The sequence below is a fragment of the Prinia subflava genome, chromosome Z, assembly GCF_021018805.1.
Source record: "Prinia subflava isolate CZ2003 ecotype Zambia chromosome Z, Cam_Psub_1.2, whole genome shotgun sequence".
Classification (NCBI taxonomy): Eukaryota; Metazoa; Chordata; class Aves; order Passeriformes; family Cisticolidae; genus Prinia; species Prinia subflava.
The window spans coordinates 26,228,214-26,243,925 of record NC_086283.1 but is presented as its reverse complement, the minus strand read 5'-3'; the positions used below and the strand labels follow the sequence as shown (position 1 = coordinate 26,243,925).

At 45.4% G+C, this 15,712-nt stretch overlaps 1 protein-coding gene across 1 annotated transcript in view; it reads left to right on the top strand.

Annotated features, from left to right (window-relative positions):
- The window catches only part of PAX5 (paired box 5), a 134,111-nt gene that overhangs the window by 45,743 nt on the left and 72,656 nt on the right, over nt 1-15,712 (top strand). The window contains exon 6 of the mRNA XM_063423147.1: nt 4,679-4,854. Within this exon, the coding sequence (XP_063279217.1) occupies nt 4,679-4,854 (176 nt within the window). The remainder of the gene's footprint in view (nt 1-4,678; nt 4,855-15,712) is intronic.

Below are 15,712 nucleotides of genomic sequence, written 5' to 3'. Positions count from 1 at the left end.
CAGCCTGGCCTTGGACACTGCCAGGGATCTGGGAGCAGCCACAGCTTCTCTGGGCACCCTGTGCCAGGGCCTCACCACCCTCACAGAGAATAATTTCTCCCGAATCTAAATCTCTGTTCTTTCAGTTTAAAACCATTTCCCCTTGTCCTATCACTATCTGAAATTGCTGCTGTCCTTATCAGTATAAAAAATGGTGGAGCTGAACCATTTCTATATTTCAGTGCTTTTAACTGATATGTCTATATTTTGCCTTGTTTTCATACTAAGCTTTAAGGCTTTTAAATATGCTTTAGTGTTTTTTGAAGACAGTGTCTTTTGTTCTTCTTATCTTGGTCTGTAGTCTTAGAAACAATATTTTAAATCAAGTGAGTTGTGTGGTGAGGATGGCTAAAATTCTGGTTTCCTTGTATTTAGCAATTTCGAATGTTCTCCTGCTGGTTCAGAAAGCATGTCATAGATGAGTATCTAACCACGGAAGTGCATTAGAAAAATGAGATCTCAATTTATCAAATACTTTAAACTGATTCTGCTAGTTGCTGAGGTCCTCAGAAAATAACTTGCTCTTAATTAACAAAGATGTATTAGTTGCAGTGTCCAAGGACAGGTCAGACAGGACTTTAAGCAACCTGAATTACGGAAGGTGTCCCTGCCTATGGCAGGTGACTGGAACTTAATGGCATGTAAGGTCCCTTCCAACCCAAACCATGCAGTGATTCTGTATTTTCTGGATGATATCCATACCAGCCGGGCAGTCTTTTGTCAGCAAGACTGTGCGTAGTATCTTTTCTCAGAGGCATATCTCTTCTCTGCCTAACTCTTTCCAGACTTCTCATAGGTTGTTCAGACTTTGGCTAGCCACAGAAAACCTTTGGTTGTGTACAAAGATTATGTCCAAGGTAGGCCAGCTTCTTTAGCAGTGTGTCTGGCTTTTGTTGTAAAACCACAGGTCAGTTTTTCTGGGCAAGGTACAAACAGAAGGTGTCTATGCATTTCAGAGTGAGAAAGGATTGCATTTTCCCTGCCAAGACAATGCCTAATAATGATTTTGGAACCAGGGAGGATGTTGTTCAGACCTGTCTCCAACATGACAAGAGCTTTCAGCTGCAGGTTGCAGCTGGGATTGCTCTCCAAGCTGTGTGCATTTATGGGAAACTGAGTCAGTATTCTGAGCTGGGTGGGATGCCTGGGAGGGACTTGAATCAGACAGTAGGGTGGCTGTTTGAACAGGTGTGGCATGTGTTGGAGTCTCTGTGCTGGAGGAGCAGAATATGCAGGCTCTCCTTCCCTGCAGCACTGTGACAAGTCTCACTGCATTTCATCAGAAGCAGTTCAGGAAACTGTGGGTTAGTGGCGTCGCCTTATCCCATAATGCACAGTCTTATAAAGGAAAGTTAGTTTGGGGAGAATGTATTTTTTTGTACTAAGGAGAGTGTTGCATCTCTGCTCTTTACTTGAATTTTTAAAAAGATGCCATTGAATTGGAAACTGATTGTTTTGTAGAATAGGTAGATAAACATGTAGTGCCATTGTCAACAAAACATGGATGCAACCCTATCTGGATGCACTGAATATATGAAAAATGTTTTTACCACTCCCTGAAGCATATTTATAATTAAAATAATTTCAAGCCTTTCAACAGTATTTTAATTATCTAACATATTCTATTTGAACAATGTATAATGTTAATGGCATTATTTATGTAATGTCTAACAGCCAAACACATCCTGAAGACCTTCACGAACTCCTGTGTGTCATATGCAGTGTACAGGAAGTCCTTTAGTTCTACAATGGAATCCAGAACTAACTGGCAATTAGTCTGAATTTGGCAGACACAGTGCAAAAGTACAAGCTGTATCTCTGCTCACAGGATGCAGAGAGCAAGTGATTATGACAGTGAGGGAGTCTTGGGTGATTCCTTTTGTGCAGTGTTAGCCATCTCAGTGGTCCCAGTCCTGTTTGACTCCTGCCTTGGTCCCTCCCTGAAACAAAAGCTGCATGCATTATTCCTCATCCCAGGACAGCCTGACTGCACTGGAAAGTGTGTCTTGGATGCTGATCCCATCTCACGTCCTCAGGACAGCATGTGGAGGTACTGGCAAACAGGGATGTACAAATGGAGTGAGTTGGCGGCCCATTCTGGTTGGCAGCATATGTTATGCTTCCAGCAATGCACCAAATGCTGACCTTGAGACCAAACCAAGAGCCCCACTACCAACTCCACGTGATTTCATACCTTCCTTGCACAGAGAAATACCCTTCTCTTCCTTGTGCTTTGGTGGCAGTGCCTTAGGGTCATCCTCAGCTGCCTCACTGCCCCTTGGACGAAGGGCAGCTGGGATAAATGAATGGATGTGGTGGCACAGGCACATGATGGTGCCTTTATTCTTAGAATTCACACTCTGGTACCCAGAGTGGGAGACCCTTCCTAGCACTATGCTGCCCCAGTGCCTGTCTCTAGCTGAGGCTGCTGCCCCAGGATTTCTTTCATTGGCCTACTCTTCTGCAAGGTGTTCACTCCCAAAAATCTAGGGCTGCACACCATAATAAAAGTGCTGCTGGTGAAAAGTGGGACTGCTGCTCCATCTTCAAACACGAGGGGATCTCATTATACTTCCAATCTCTGGGTGCACAAACAGTGCACAGATTGTACTGGCATCACGAAGAATAGTTTTCAGTCATGCCTGTCTTGTGTAGTTTCACTCCCTTTTGTCATCCCCTCTATCCCAAAACTGCATAAAACGATATCTTTTATGCCAAATTGTGAATAACAATTTCACCTGAAATTTAAAGCCAGCATTTCCATGTTCCAGAGACAGGGTCTCCCTGGCCCTGTGCTGTCATACAGCTACCAACCAGAAATTTAATTCTATAAGCTATGGTTGACTAAACTCAGCAGAGGGTCTATTAGATATTATTTGATTTAGACTACTAAAAAAAAAAATTAAAGATACACAGCTTTCTTGTATCCCTCTGTACCTTTTCACACTTAGACATCCTACTCAGACTACAGGTTCAGGTTTTTGTTTCCCTTCCTCTGTGGAATAAACTGATCCTTGCACTTTACAAAAGCCAACATCATCTACCCTTGATAAAGCTGCATGACTTTCACTAAGAAGAGTATATATAAAGCTGTTGTCACTGAAATTGCTGAACTCAAATTGAGAAGGAAGTTTCCAGCATTAACTGCTAACATCAAATGTCTGCTCGGTATAAGGAGAGTTCTGCTTAAATTCAGCTTTAGCAACTGAGGTTGAAAGAGGTATTTCAGAGACTGTGCTGGTCCCCCAGTCTGAGAACTCTGCCTTAAAGAAGCCTGGTTTTCTGGACAGACAGCATTTTCAGCAAAATCCATCTATGCTGAAGGATGACCTTAAATCAATAGTCCTTTGTGAAAAAATCGTGTCCACCAAGCATCACTTGTATTACTGATGGCCAGCATGTGCTTGTGGACACAACTGATGTCTACAGCAATGGACTGCTTTTGTGCAGATAACCTCTATCAGATCACCTCTATACTTACAATCAAAAAACTTGATGCAGGATCTGCCAGAGGAGGTCTAGGTGATGTTATTCCTCTGCCGACTTCCTGGACTGTAAGCAACTGCAGCACTCATGGAAATCTTGCTGTTAAGGACACATTTGAATTCTGCTCCTCAGAACTATTCTGGCAGCTAGATGCTATTTTTAAAACATTTCCTCCCTCTGTCTAGTTCAATGTTGCCATCTGGAGAAGAAATCTGATATTTACTGTTGTTCTTGGAGTTCCACCTCCTGGAGTCCTGGGAATACTGCAGATCTCAGTTTTCAGTGCATAAAAGACATATTTCCAGCACTGACGGGTGAAGGAAAAGTAGGAAACCACTGTGAAGCTGCAAAAAGCAAATTGAAACAAGTCCCTGTATTGCAAGAGTCTTTTCAGACTGCAAATCAAACATTTTTAAAACTTGTCTCATGGCTTTTCAGCTGTGGTCAGTCACTTAGGACCCCTGCTAAAAATCTCGGCCAAAGGGGAGAAGAAAGAAAATGTGCTTTGGAGCCCAGGTTTGAGTCCTGCCAGTAAGCTGGAGAAATACAAAGTGAATTGGAGGGTCAGGAGTGCATCTTGGACTGGGCCCTGCTGAGGGTGTTGCAGTGGTAACTCAGCCCAGGGAATACCCACCTTGTGTTAGTTCTTTGGGGTTGCAGGGCCAGTGCTGCTGATAGTGCTTCACAGAGTCCATGCCAGAGCTCAGAGTTCAGCATGGGATGGAGCTGAGCAGGACTTGCAAGTAGCACAGGAAGGTGACTGGGTGGTCACTGGACAAAGTGTTCTGCTGGAGCTGACCCAAGTTGACTGTGACTGTCATCATCAGGCCATCTACTCATCCTCTGTGTTCTCCTATATACAGACCATGAACCAGACAGCTTTCCAGGTGGCACTGTAAAAGAAATGCAGGCAAAAATGTGACTGTTATCCTGTATCCTGCCTTTAAATAATGTGTGAAGTTGTTGATGGGTTAAGGGTTGCCTGTAATTCAAGACTGTACAGTGTGTTTTCCAGCAAACTGTAACCTCTCAAACAGTCCTCATGACTTTAGGTACTGATACCTACATCTGTTCAAGACATAAAGTAAGACACTCTACTGTAGGTCACATCATGAGACTACTCATTTTTCCTCTTCTCTCTCCTCTTTGAAAGGTATTCAGGAATCTCCAGTACCAAATGGCCATTCTCTTCCAAGCAGAGATTTTCTTCGGAAACAGATGCGAGGAGACCTTTTCACCCAGCAGCAGCTAGAAGTGTTGGATCGTGTCTTTGAGAGACAACATTATTCTGACATTTTCACAACAACTGAGCCCATCAAACCAGAGCAGGTACTATTGCAAATATTTTGTGTTTTCCTGATATGCTTTCCACTGGCAGAGATCCGTTTGGTGGACATCACCAAAGGCTTTTCAGAGTTTCAGTAAACAAACATGGAGACAGGTGTCTTGTCAAGCTTGTTTCAGCCAAGTCCACGTTAGCCATTAAAACCTATTAAAAATCAAGGAAAACACTCATTGTGCAAACATTAGCAAGTGTTCGGCTATGAAATGACACCTGATCTGGACCAGTTGCATCAAATGAGTCTTTAAAGAGCACCACAGCTTCTGACATTTTTGTTAGATCAAAAGAAGGCAGTGCAGGTAGCAAGGAGAAGATTTGCAAAACCCAGCACCTAATTTTGCTTCACACTGAGCATGACTGTGGACACAAATCAGATTTTTGTATCCAGAAATGGCTTATTAGACATGCAATTGGCCATTTGCTGAGAGAAACACCTGATTAGTAGTGAAGGTAAATTAAATGTATCTATGGATCTACAGTGTGTTTGAGGAGGACTTGGCACTCGTATTTTGGAAAAAATTTCCATTTTTGCAGGCATAGTATAGAAGCACATGAAAAAAACTGATGAGCTATGTCTTTCTGTGTTCTTCTTCTTGGGTGGCAGTGTTTAATTTAGCTGCTGAGAAGGAGGTAGAAATTAATATATTGCTGTCAGCACTGATATTGGTCTAGCTTGCTACTTAATGATGTATTCAGCCATTAATCTTCAGTGTTCTTAATATCAGACATGCTTTTTAGCAAGGTGGATGGACTTTTCTAACACTGATTCCCCTTGGAGGAATCTATACATTGGAGGGCCATTGGAGATTCTCTTATGGCAGCCTACTTCCATTGTGACTTCAGTTAAGGAATATGAATACTTTTTTTTTTTAATTACTTATACTGAAAATCCTACAGTACAGTAGGAATTCCTCATTCCTTTAAGCTCGTCTGTCATTTGTTATTTCATTCAGAGACATTTGCTTTTCACCTTCTGCTATTTCTGTGTTTTCCCTGATTTGTGTGCACTGAAAAACTCTGCAGATCTGAACTCGAGCTGGAAAGAGATGGGAAGTCACACCACCAGTGTCTCTGGAAGGTGAAGTGGCCTTCATGTACCACTAGATGGTGGTTATCCCATCCAAACACGGGTGATGCTGGAGAGGGCAGGCACCGTGCCCAAGGCTATGGCAAGCCTTTTCAGGACTGGTCACCTAGGAGCTGTGCCTCGTTAGATCTGTTCCTGCAATAACTTTACAGGCCAAAATAGTCACTGCAAAAGGAGCAGTGATGGGAGAGGACTTTTCATCTGTTTTTGTGTTCCGGACCCTCTTAGTCATGGCCAGCTGCAGCTCATGGAAGACAGTCCAGCAGTGAGTGAACATTTGTTCAGAGATAAACTTGTACTGGTTTTATAAGAAGAATGGGAGACTTGAATAAGGATATTGCTGATGTGTTATCCCAATTATCAAATACAGGTATATTTTGCTCTTGATGGAGAAAGGATCTTCCAGGGCCACATAAGGAGTTCTGTCTAGAATGGCTCTAAGCAGCCAGATTATTATATTTGGAGATATGATGTTGTTAATCTGATGAACAGGATACTCCTTGCATGCTCTGGGAAGTCATGGAAAATGCTGAGAAATCTGGCATTATGAGATTTATGAGTCATTATGGCATTTGCAGAACCACACTGCCTGGCATTTTTACATGTAATTACAAAAGAAATTTGTAGTTGTTTGTTTTCATTTAGCTTGGAGTATGGTCTTTGTTTTTGCAAGGCTGGAAGAGGGTTAAGGGCTTGCAGCTGTTTGTGGTCAGCTTCTGCTTTTTGATGGTATGTGAAGGGTAGCTTTCAACATGACCAGATGTGATCTGTATGGCTTGTTGCAGCTTGCAAAGATGCTGTCTGAATCCTAGCCCTTACAGAAACAGTTCTGTCTCACCTCCTTGGTGAGTCAAGCAAAGCTGTCATGATGCTCAACCAAAGTGGAGAAGCTGTCTGCATCAATTAGTAAGGCCAAAGAAATCAGTGAGACATCAAATACTGAGGATATTAATGACGTGCCTTGGAAAACCAGAGTCGTCCCTGGATTAGATTGCTATAGTAAAGCAAGATCTGCCTGTGACATTTGTCTGTCCAAAGTGCTGCTGGACCCCAAAGTGGTGCTTTAGGAGCCAAGTCAGTGGTGGACATATGGAGCTTTAAGCTCTTTCTGTAGAGGAAAATAAGGAAAAAATACTCCTCCCCATGGAGACAGGATGTGGGAAGAAGGCTGGTATGAGCTGCTGACCCACTGCTTATTCATTTTATTAGAAATGTGATCCAACAGCAGCCAGCTGAACCTCACCAATTTTAGTCTGGCACAAAAACTTACTGATGTGCCAGTACTATTCACCTGAGGAGGGCTCCAAGCATTTAATTGGAATAATTGTTACTCTATAGACTAAATCCCTTTTCCTTCCTGTTTTGTGTCTCCTCTCTAAATCTCCCTCCTTACCTGTGTGCTCAGGGCCCTTGGCAATGGTGAGGGGGAAAGAAGCCCCTCCTGAACAGCACAGTATTTGCAGCCTCATAATGCTTTGTTCTTAGACACTGCCCAAAGTCCTCCTGGTGCACTTTCTGCACAAAATTTGTCCTTACCTTTATGAGTCCATTGCCTTTCATATAGGTAGAAGGGCTGATGGGCTGTGTGGGAGTGATTGCCCACCATTGTGTAACCCTTTGCTTTGAGTACTTCAAATCCACTTCCTTCATTTTCCCATCTTGATGTTTCTCCCAGTTAACCTGTATAAAATGGAGCTTCTGGAGTTATTTATCATCTTACGACATGGTTAGAGCATGATGCTAATAACTCTAAGTTATTAAAGTTATTGTGGCTTCAATTCCTTACTTATGAGTTGGAGTCAATGATCCTTGTGGGTCCCTTCCAACTCAGAATATTCTGTGAATCAGCCAATCTATGTTGTACTGTTGGCAATAATCACATTATGGTCACATCTTTCACATCTGCTGTAAGTTGTGGCATCTGTGGAGAGACTGATGAGGAATGGATACTTGTCTTTGGGGAAGGACTCATACTGTGTTGAGAGAGAAGGCAAGCACTACACAGTGACTGGGAAATAAAGCATCAGACAGGCCTTTGAGAGAAACAGTGATGATTGTGAGTGCTGGGTGAGGCAGGGATCCCACCGTGTACTCCTACCATTGAAGACTGTCAGATGATGTGCATTAAGGGGCAGAAGTAAGGCATCAGCTGTTGCTTGCCTTGTTTTGCAGTCCAACACCCAGTGGTGCTGCTGGACACATGCACATGTGTGCTCTGCAGCACAGATGTGTTTTCTGCATGTGTGGAGCGTTCAAAGAATCCAGTGGCAGAGGGAGCCAGGGGCTGAGGATTGTCTGTGGAAGCAGCATTGAGTCCTCTCCTGTCTATATATTGTGGGGACGAACCATGATGTAAAGTCAGTACTCACAAGCACTCTGGCCCACCTCCCCCTGACAGAGCCCTGCTATAAAAACAAATTCTTCTGTTAAGAGAATTCATAAGAATTAAGGCCTTTCTCTCATGTTTGTGCCCTTTTGTGCTCATTTTTTGCAAACAGTCCATGATTAATTTGCACTGCAAATGTTCACAGAAAACTGATTTCACTTATTTCTGGGCACAGGTATGGAAATGCACACAGTGATAGGTTTGCAACACCAGTGTTGCACTGCTGTTCTGTACGTGGCTGCTGTGTACAAGCTCTGTGTGTCTCGTCCATCTGCAGGGCATGTAATGCCAGACCTTGGAAAGGGAAAGCCCTCATGGCAGCTTCCATCCTCTCTGTGCTCTGTATGTGTATGTGGACGGGCCCTGCTGCTCCCCAGTATGTGGGCTCTGCAGTGAAGCCTCCCTGCCCACAGGGAAGGCTGTTAGTGTTGCCAACACCCCAGATTTCCTTGGAACAAACCAAACTGACACCAGGAGCAGCTTGTGCCTGCCTGCCTGCCCTGGAATTGTGCTGTGCATCTATACCAGTGTCAGACCAACTTACTTCAGCCTGGCCTCTGCCACAGGCAACCCCCCATTATTCACAGTCACTGCCGTGACAATTCAGACTTTATCCAGAACTGGTGCTCATCCTGTGCAGAGTTGCAACACTGAGTGGGAAAACTTTCCAGTGACTATTGTCCATTAAGACCTGGAGGAACTAGGAGCACTGGTTGTACTCAGCAAAACCCTCTGTGTGTCTGTGAGGGTGATTGTCCTTCAGTGGCTTTCTGTGATTCCAGCCAGAAGGATGGAGGAGCTCTCCACAGCATCTTTGGGAAGTTGTCCCAGACTGGCCAAGCCTGTGCCATCTGTTTTGTGAACCGTTGACTCAAGCAATTCTCCAGTAGTAGCACTGACAAAGACAGGAGATGTTCTTGGAGACCAAGACCCAGAAAAGTCAAGGAGACCTGAAGATGTCAGATATTTGAGGCTGGACAAGTGCAGGAAAGCCCCACTGTGCTTCACAGGGGCATGCCCAGTGCTTGTGGACCAATGTGCTTGTGGAGGCTGCGAGAGCAGGATTAATGCATCTATGGGTGAAAAAAGCAGGGTGAAGGATATACAGCTGGATTGGCTCAATGCGAGAGACCATGCGTTAATTTTCTCAGAATAAAGAAAAGAATTACCCTTGCTGGATTTCTGTCCACAACAGAAATGGATTCTTTTGTACTTTCAGTGTCACACAAGTCCAATCGAATACTCATTGAAGACAAGAGGAATATTTCTATTGACTTCAATAAACTTTGGATCACGGCCATAATGAAGCATAACATGATGAGACCAGATTCAACACTATGTAGGTCACCAGCTTAGAAGATAACTGCTTGCTGCTAATTGCACATAATTCCTAGGCCCGTCCTGGTGCTTTCCCACTGCTTTAAGCCAGAACTAAACAGAACATCAGTTCTCAGATTCATTTCTGGATAAAATGTAGATATTCTGTGATCATATAGAAACCAGTAACCTGGCAAACATATGGTAACATGGATATTCAAGACACAGAGTGCAAATAAATGTGGATCTGGAGACAGGCATAGGCAGATGGAATTTGGACAACTAATGGAATTTGGATAGCCAAGGAATCCACCCAAAATTACTTATGATTTGGAAAACATTTGGAAGAATTGTATGAAGTTGAAACTTTCAGAGAGATGCAGAGAGAGTTGCACCAAAGAAGTTCTCTGAATTGACCAAGAGAGGGGCATACATTTCTTTTGAAAATCTTCAGGTTTTGCTTTCTGCCTAAGTACGCTCCAGCTTTGAAAGAGGAATATTGGGTTTTGTTTTTTTTTTTTTTCCAGGAGCAGCTGGAATGCAATTTCTGAGAGGAGCAAGATACACAATATTCCCCTTACAGTACTGGAGTTTGATCTACAGTAATAATGGAAAATTCTAGTAAAGCCAGAAAGTATAACCCATTTCTGTTTTAAGAGGACTCACTCCCAAAGTACAGATATTGGAGAAGCAGAAGGAAGGAATGAATTTACTAAAAAGTGTCCCTGCCTGTGCCAGGGGTGTTGAAATGAGATGATCTTTAAGATTGCTCCCAACCCAAATCATGCAATGATTCTATGAACTGCAGGACTGCACACTTGGTCCTGGCCCCCAGAGTGTGTGAAATGTTTTTTCTTGGGAAACCTTTGGGTAGACAGAGGCTGTTGAGCATCTGAAAATGCTCTGAAACTTTTATTGAGAAATGCAGAGTTAATATTTGTTTGTGTCTTCCCAAAACTTCATGGTATCCAGAAACAGTGAAAATTATGAAAATTATTCATGGATAGTTTGAAGAACCAAATATTTTCTCAATCTGCCACTTGCAGGAATGATTTGAGCATTCCAAGGCAAGTTCTTAACCATGGCCACATTAAATGGTGTGCTAAATAAAAAACAAGTTAAAAAGGAAAAGGAAACAATAATATGCAGCTCAATAAATGTACACAAATACAAAGTTGAGACAAAATAAAGACAAAGGAAGAGGTGAAGCAGAACCTAGCAATGCTTTGCCAGCTCTGCAGGAGTCCAGGCAGTAGTGGGTAGGAAGACATGGTGTTGCAGGGTGAGCATGCTGAATCATGGTGAGATGCACCCCCAGCTCTGCCAGAGGTTGTCTGAGGTGGTGATAAGGGACTGTGGGATGCAGCATGATTTTGTGGGTGGCTGCACTGCTCCCATGCTTCCCCTCAGGCCACCCTGCTGGCAGCCCATCGCCAGCGGCAGCAGCTTGGTGTGCTGTCCTGGCTGCTGGTGCCAATGCTGGTGGCAGGTTGGGCTGGGGCTGCTGATGGGCACTACCTGCTCATCTGCAATCTGCTGACCCTGGGATTCTCTGCACCCATAGAAAAGAGAATGAGAGGCTGGGTGCTGGCAATGCAGAGAGGAACAGGGAGCAAGGGCAGTTCTCTGGCTTTTACAGCTGAAATCTCCCCTGTTCCAGGGTGGGAGGGGAAGAAAATCCCAACTCTAAAATTAAGCCTAGGAGAGCACATCAAGAGACAAAAAACCTTCCTCTATTTACTCTCAGTAGACTATCAAACAACACCAGGCTATTAATTTGGCTTTTGAGTCTTCACTAAAGCCCATAAAAGCGCACAGTTGTCAAATGGAGTTCATTTTAATTTCCTTTCAATCACAGTAAATTATTCAGGTGATAAATCAGCTGGGGCAGCCTCCTGGCTGTAATAGAAACCTTAATTCCTGGCTAATTATCCAGCCCATTGCTGCCAGCAGATCAATACCCCTACCGAATGGAAAGGGCGTGGGGTCCAGGCAGGCAGGAGGGCAGAGGGACAGCAGCTGGGAGCACAGGCACCCATGACCCCTGCCCTGTGTGGGGGCTGTAGGGGAAAAAGCTGTGCTCCTGCTGGTCAGCAGAATGTGGCAACTGGCCCCTCACTGCAGTTGTTGATTCTCTGAGTGCTGCCTTTGCTGCTCATCCCCATGGTAAGCCATGTCAGGGGGGTTGGGTGGTGTGGGAATGAGCTACTCCCACCTGGGCAGTGCATGTGTGTGCTGTAGGGGTGTACCTACACCTACTGCAGCCCTCTCTGCCAGCCAGTTGTGCCCTTTAAAGATTACTCAGAAGGAAACCTCAGGCTGCCAATATTTTTCCTTGTCCAGTAGAACTTTTCAATAATAGTAAAAACTAAACAGGTAAACAAAAGATGAGAGGAGCAGCGCTCAGCTGTAACATGGAGAGCTTCACTGGGACAGAGCAGAAACCTCTGGGAAATGACAACAGCACTTACCCCCATCTCCCTGAATGAGGTGTTTTTTCTGGAGTTGCTCCATGCACAAAGCACTTTGAGTCTCAAGACTGCTCTCAGCTCCTGTCTCCAGTTCAGCATCATCAAATTATTCTGCAGGAGTGTCTGATAGAGCTCCCCCGTCTGTCTCAGATCCTCTCATGTGACACCTGTGCTGCTGAAGAGGCTGAAGCCTCCTCAGGACAGTGTCTTCTCTGAGCCCCATGTCCCTACATCGCTCTGTTGGGGATGCAAAGGGATGCCCCACCTTCTCCTTTGTCTCTGCTCTGGTTTAGATTGAAAAAAGGAGAAAGAAACCTGCTATTATGCTTCTTCCTGCTAAAATCAACTCCCTTTCTTGAGTGGAAAGGCTTTTCTTTTAAAATAGCAGCAGCAAGCACAGCTTCTTTGGCCGATACCTCCTCTTTGCATACCTGCTCCTTTGCCCTTCCTTGCCAGCATTTTTTTGTGCGTGAGCTTCTGAAGACCGCACAGAATTTTGTGTGTGTGCCACCTTGTTGTGTCATGTTGTGTTGGGTGGTGACAGTCACAGCAGATTTTGTTGTATGACACCTGTGTGTCATTCTGTGTGACAGTGGGGCTGTGGAGGCGGAGAGTTTTCTGGGGAAGAAGCATGACAGGAGCCATGTATCCAGCAAATGTCTTCCTGCATCAACATCATCCTTTTGAAAAGCAACCCTGCAACTTTCAGGGGCAGCTGAGGAGGTCTGGAACTGAAATGGCTGGTCTTTGAGTAAGCAACAGAGGTGGGAAGAAGGGCAGGTGGATAATCCAGGGGTTGCCCACTCTCCTGTCTGGCACAGAGAGGAGGATACCCTGCATCCCCACTGCAGCCCAATGTCCAATGGCCCTTCCCAGAGGTCCCTCCCCATAGAAGCAGGTGGTGACCAGCTTTCCCACTTTATCTAGAAGTAATGGGCAGCTCAGGGTCAGGATTTCTCCTGCAGACTTTTCCAGAACGTGACAGGGAGCATTTCCTGCAGTATGCAATGCCTTGGGAGCATGACCATGCTGAAGAGAAGCTGCTTGTAGAGGAGAGAGCTGGGGTTTCACTGCACACACCCTGCTTTGACGGGAGTCAATGCAATGGGACTAAGCTGGGGAAGAGTTACAGCACACTCATTTCAGGAATTTCGGGGTGTATTTGAAAGACTGGAGCTCTCCTAGTGCCTGTTATGGGATTAGGGAAGACCCAGTGATGGCCAGAGCTGATGCAAATGATGCTTCTCTCCTAGTCTGAGCAATTGGGTTGCTGGGCTGCTTTCCCAACTCACATGTCTAGGGACTATCTCTGTCTCCAGGGTTGCTAAATGTGAGTCCTTTTCCTACACGGGCACTCCTCGTCACCTCCTCCTCCCTTTGATTCATCAAAGAGGAGGAATCCCAAAATACCAGGGTAGAAAGCTCCTTTGAGAATTGCATTGTATTCCTGGTTTTAAACATCCCCCTTTTCCCTCCTGACTGCTCTCAAATGTGAATATATGTAAAAATACAAATTCACAAGTTAAAGGACAGGCCAGCCTTGCTGTGGTTTGTGTTCCTGCATTTCCTTTGTTCTTGTCTCTTTTCTCTTTACTCTGCATAAACTGGGGGGATCTCTTCTCCCCCTGGCAGGCTCCTCACATTGTGCACAGGCTTGTGCAGAGGGAACGTTGGTGACATGTGGCATGGTCAGCAGCTGGCAAAGGCAGACCAGATCTCCCCTGCTCTAGAAGCTCCTCAGGGACAAAGTGCTACTGAGGAGAAGAGTGATGTGGTTTTTCTCTGAGAGTCTGGTGCCTTGGTTTGAAAGACAGGTGTCTGCAAAGGACAGTGGAAACCTCCCTTGGAATGGAAAAAATATGACTTTTTTCCCTCCAAATTACTATAACGTTGAAATTAAGTGGCAAAGATATGAAAAAAGGAGTAACAGTTCTTTACTAGCATGTATATAGATCACAAGGCAAACAAACAATAGTGGCAGAAACCACAAATAAAACTAGAAAATCTGCTGACAGCCTCTGTGGGCGGGGCCCCTTCCCCGGTGCAGTTCCGGGCACAGCCGGCAGGGGGCGCTGCTGGCTCCCGGCCGGGCACGGCCCTGCCCTGAGCCCCCGGGCCTGCAGGGGGCGCTGTGGCGCGAGCGCGGCCGCGTCGCCCTCAGGCCGTGATGGCGGGCGGGCCGGCGGGAGGGAGAGGAAAGCGGCTTCCTCTGCAAATCCCCAGGGACAGCCGGTGTCAGTGCCCCTCTGGATGGCCAAATGGGCTGCAGCAGGGACCTCGGAGTGAGCTGGGACGGCAGAGACGGGCACCCCCCGGGGTGGCAAAGGAAATGTATCAGAAACTCCTCAGCTGTAGCAGGAGCCGCGGGACAGGCAGCGGGTGTGGGGTTACAGTGCAGGGAAAACCCAGAGCAGAGGCAGAGGAGCGGCGGGGCTGGGCAGCGGCAGCCCGGCTCCCAAACACGGCTGGGAGAGGCTCTCTGGGGGGGAAAGGGGCTCGGGGTCCTGTGTTTTCCCTGAGACACCCAAGTTGATGCCATTTTTTTCAGTGAGGTTTGGCATTAATAAGGTCCCATTGCAATGGCCACTCCTAAGAGCAGAGCTCCACTCACAGTAGAAGGCAGTAGGAGACAGAACCTCACGGCAGTGGTGAATTCTCCCCACAGTGACCAGCGCCTATCTCCCCTCCAATATCCAGAGTGAGAGAGTGAGAGGAGCTGAGCCCAGTCCCCCACACCCCTGCCAAAATCTCACAGTATCTCTGCCCTCCCAAAGAGAACTCCCCCCTCCCCCACTCCCCCCCCCCCCGCCTTCCAGGTAAGAAAGCAGCCAGCTGCACCCTCCCTCACCTTGGCCATTTCTTTTATCTCTTAAATACCAGTAATATTCTCTCTTAGCAACAGTTGGGACAAAATTCCATGAGAAAGAAACAAAAGGAAAAAATCTTAACCCACAACACCTCAAGAAAATGTTTGGAAATTGCAGCCATACCACCATTCCTGTTGGGTAATGCTGAAAGGGGATGTTTTTCCAGACACCAAGTTTCACCTCAGCACCTTCTACCAGCTTTACAGCCACAGCTTAGTGACTACATAGAAAACAATATATTGCAAAGGCAGCAGGTGATCTCCTCGAGAAGATTTTCTGTGGTTTCTAAGTGTGATAGAGAGGTTGGAAATCTAAGAAAAGCTTGCCCCACTTATTATCTTGACAGAAGTGTTCAGATTTCTTTGAAATTTGGGAACTGGCATTCAGTAATGGCACCTCTGTTTATTGTGTGTTTTGCAATAAATGATTTCTTTCTTTTTCAGTTTAGAGAGTTAAACAAGGCCCTTCACCAATATCAGACAATGTCAGGTAACAGCACTAGTTGGCCAGTTATGTCAAAACTGACCAGGCCTCCTTATGTCTGTGTTAGCCACACAAGAGAAGGAAGGGCAACTCTGTGAATGAACATACTTACCTGCTGATTTAACTAGTGCTTGGCCCATTCAGATTGTGTTAAAAGTGAAAGGCTTGCACCACCATTTGAAGAATGGAACAAGACTTTCTCTACTTAGTCCTAAGTAAATGTCTGGATCCCAC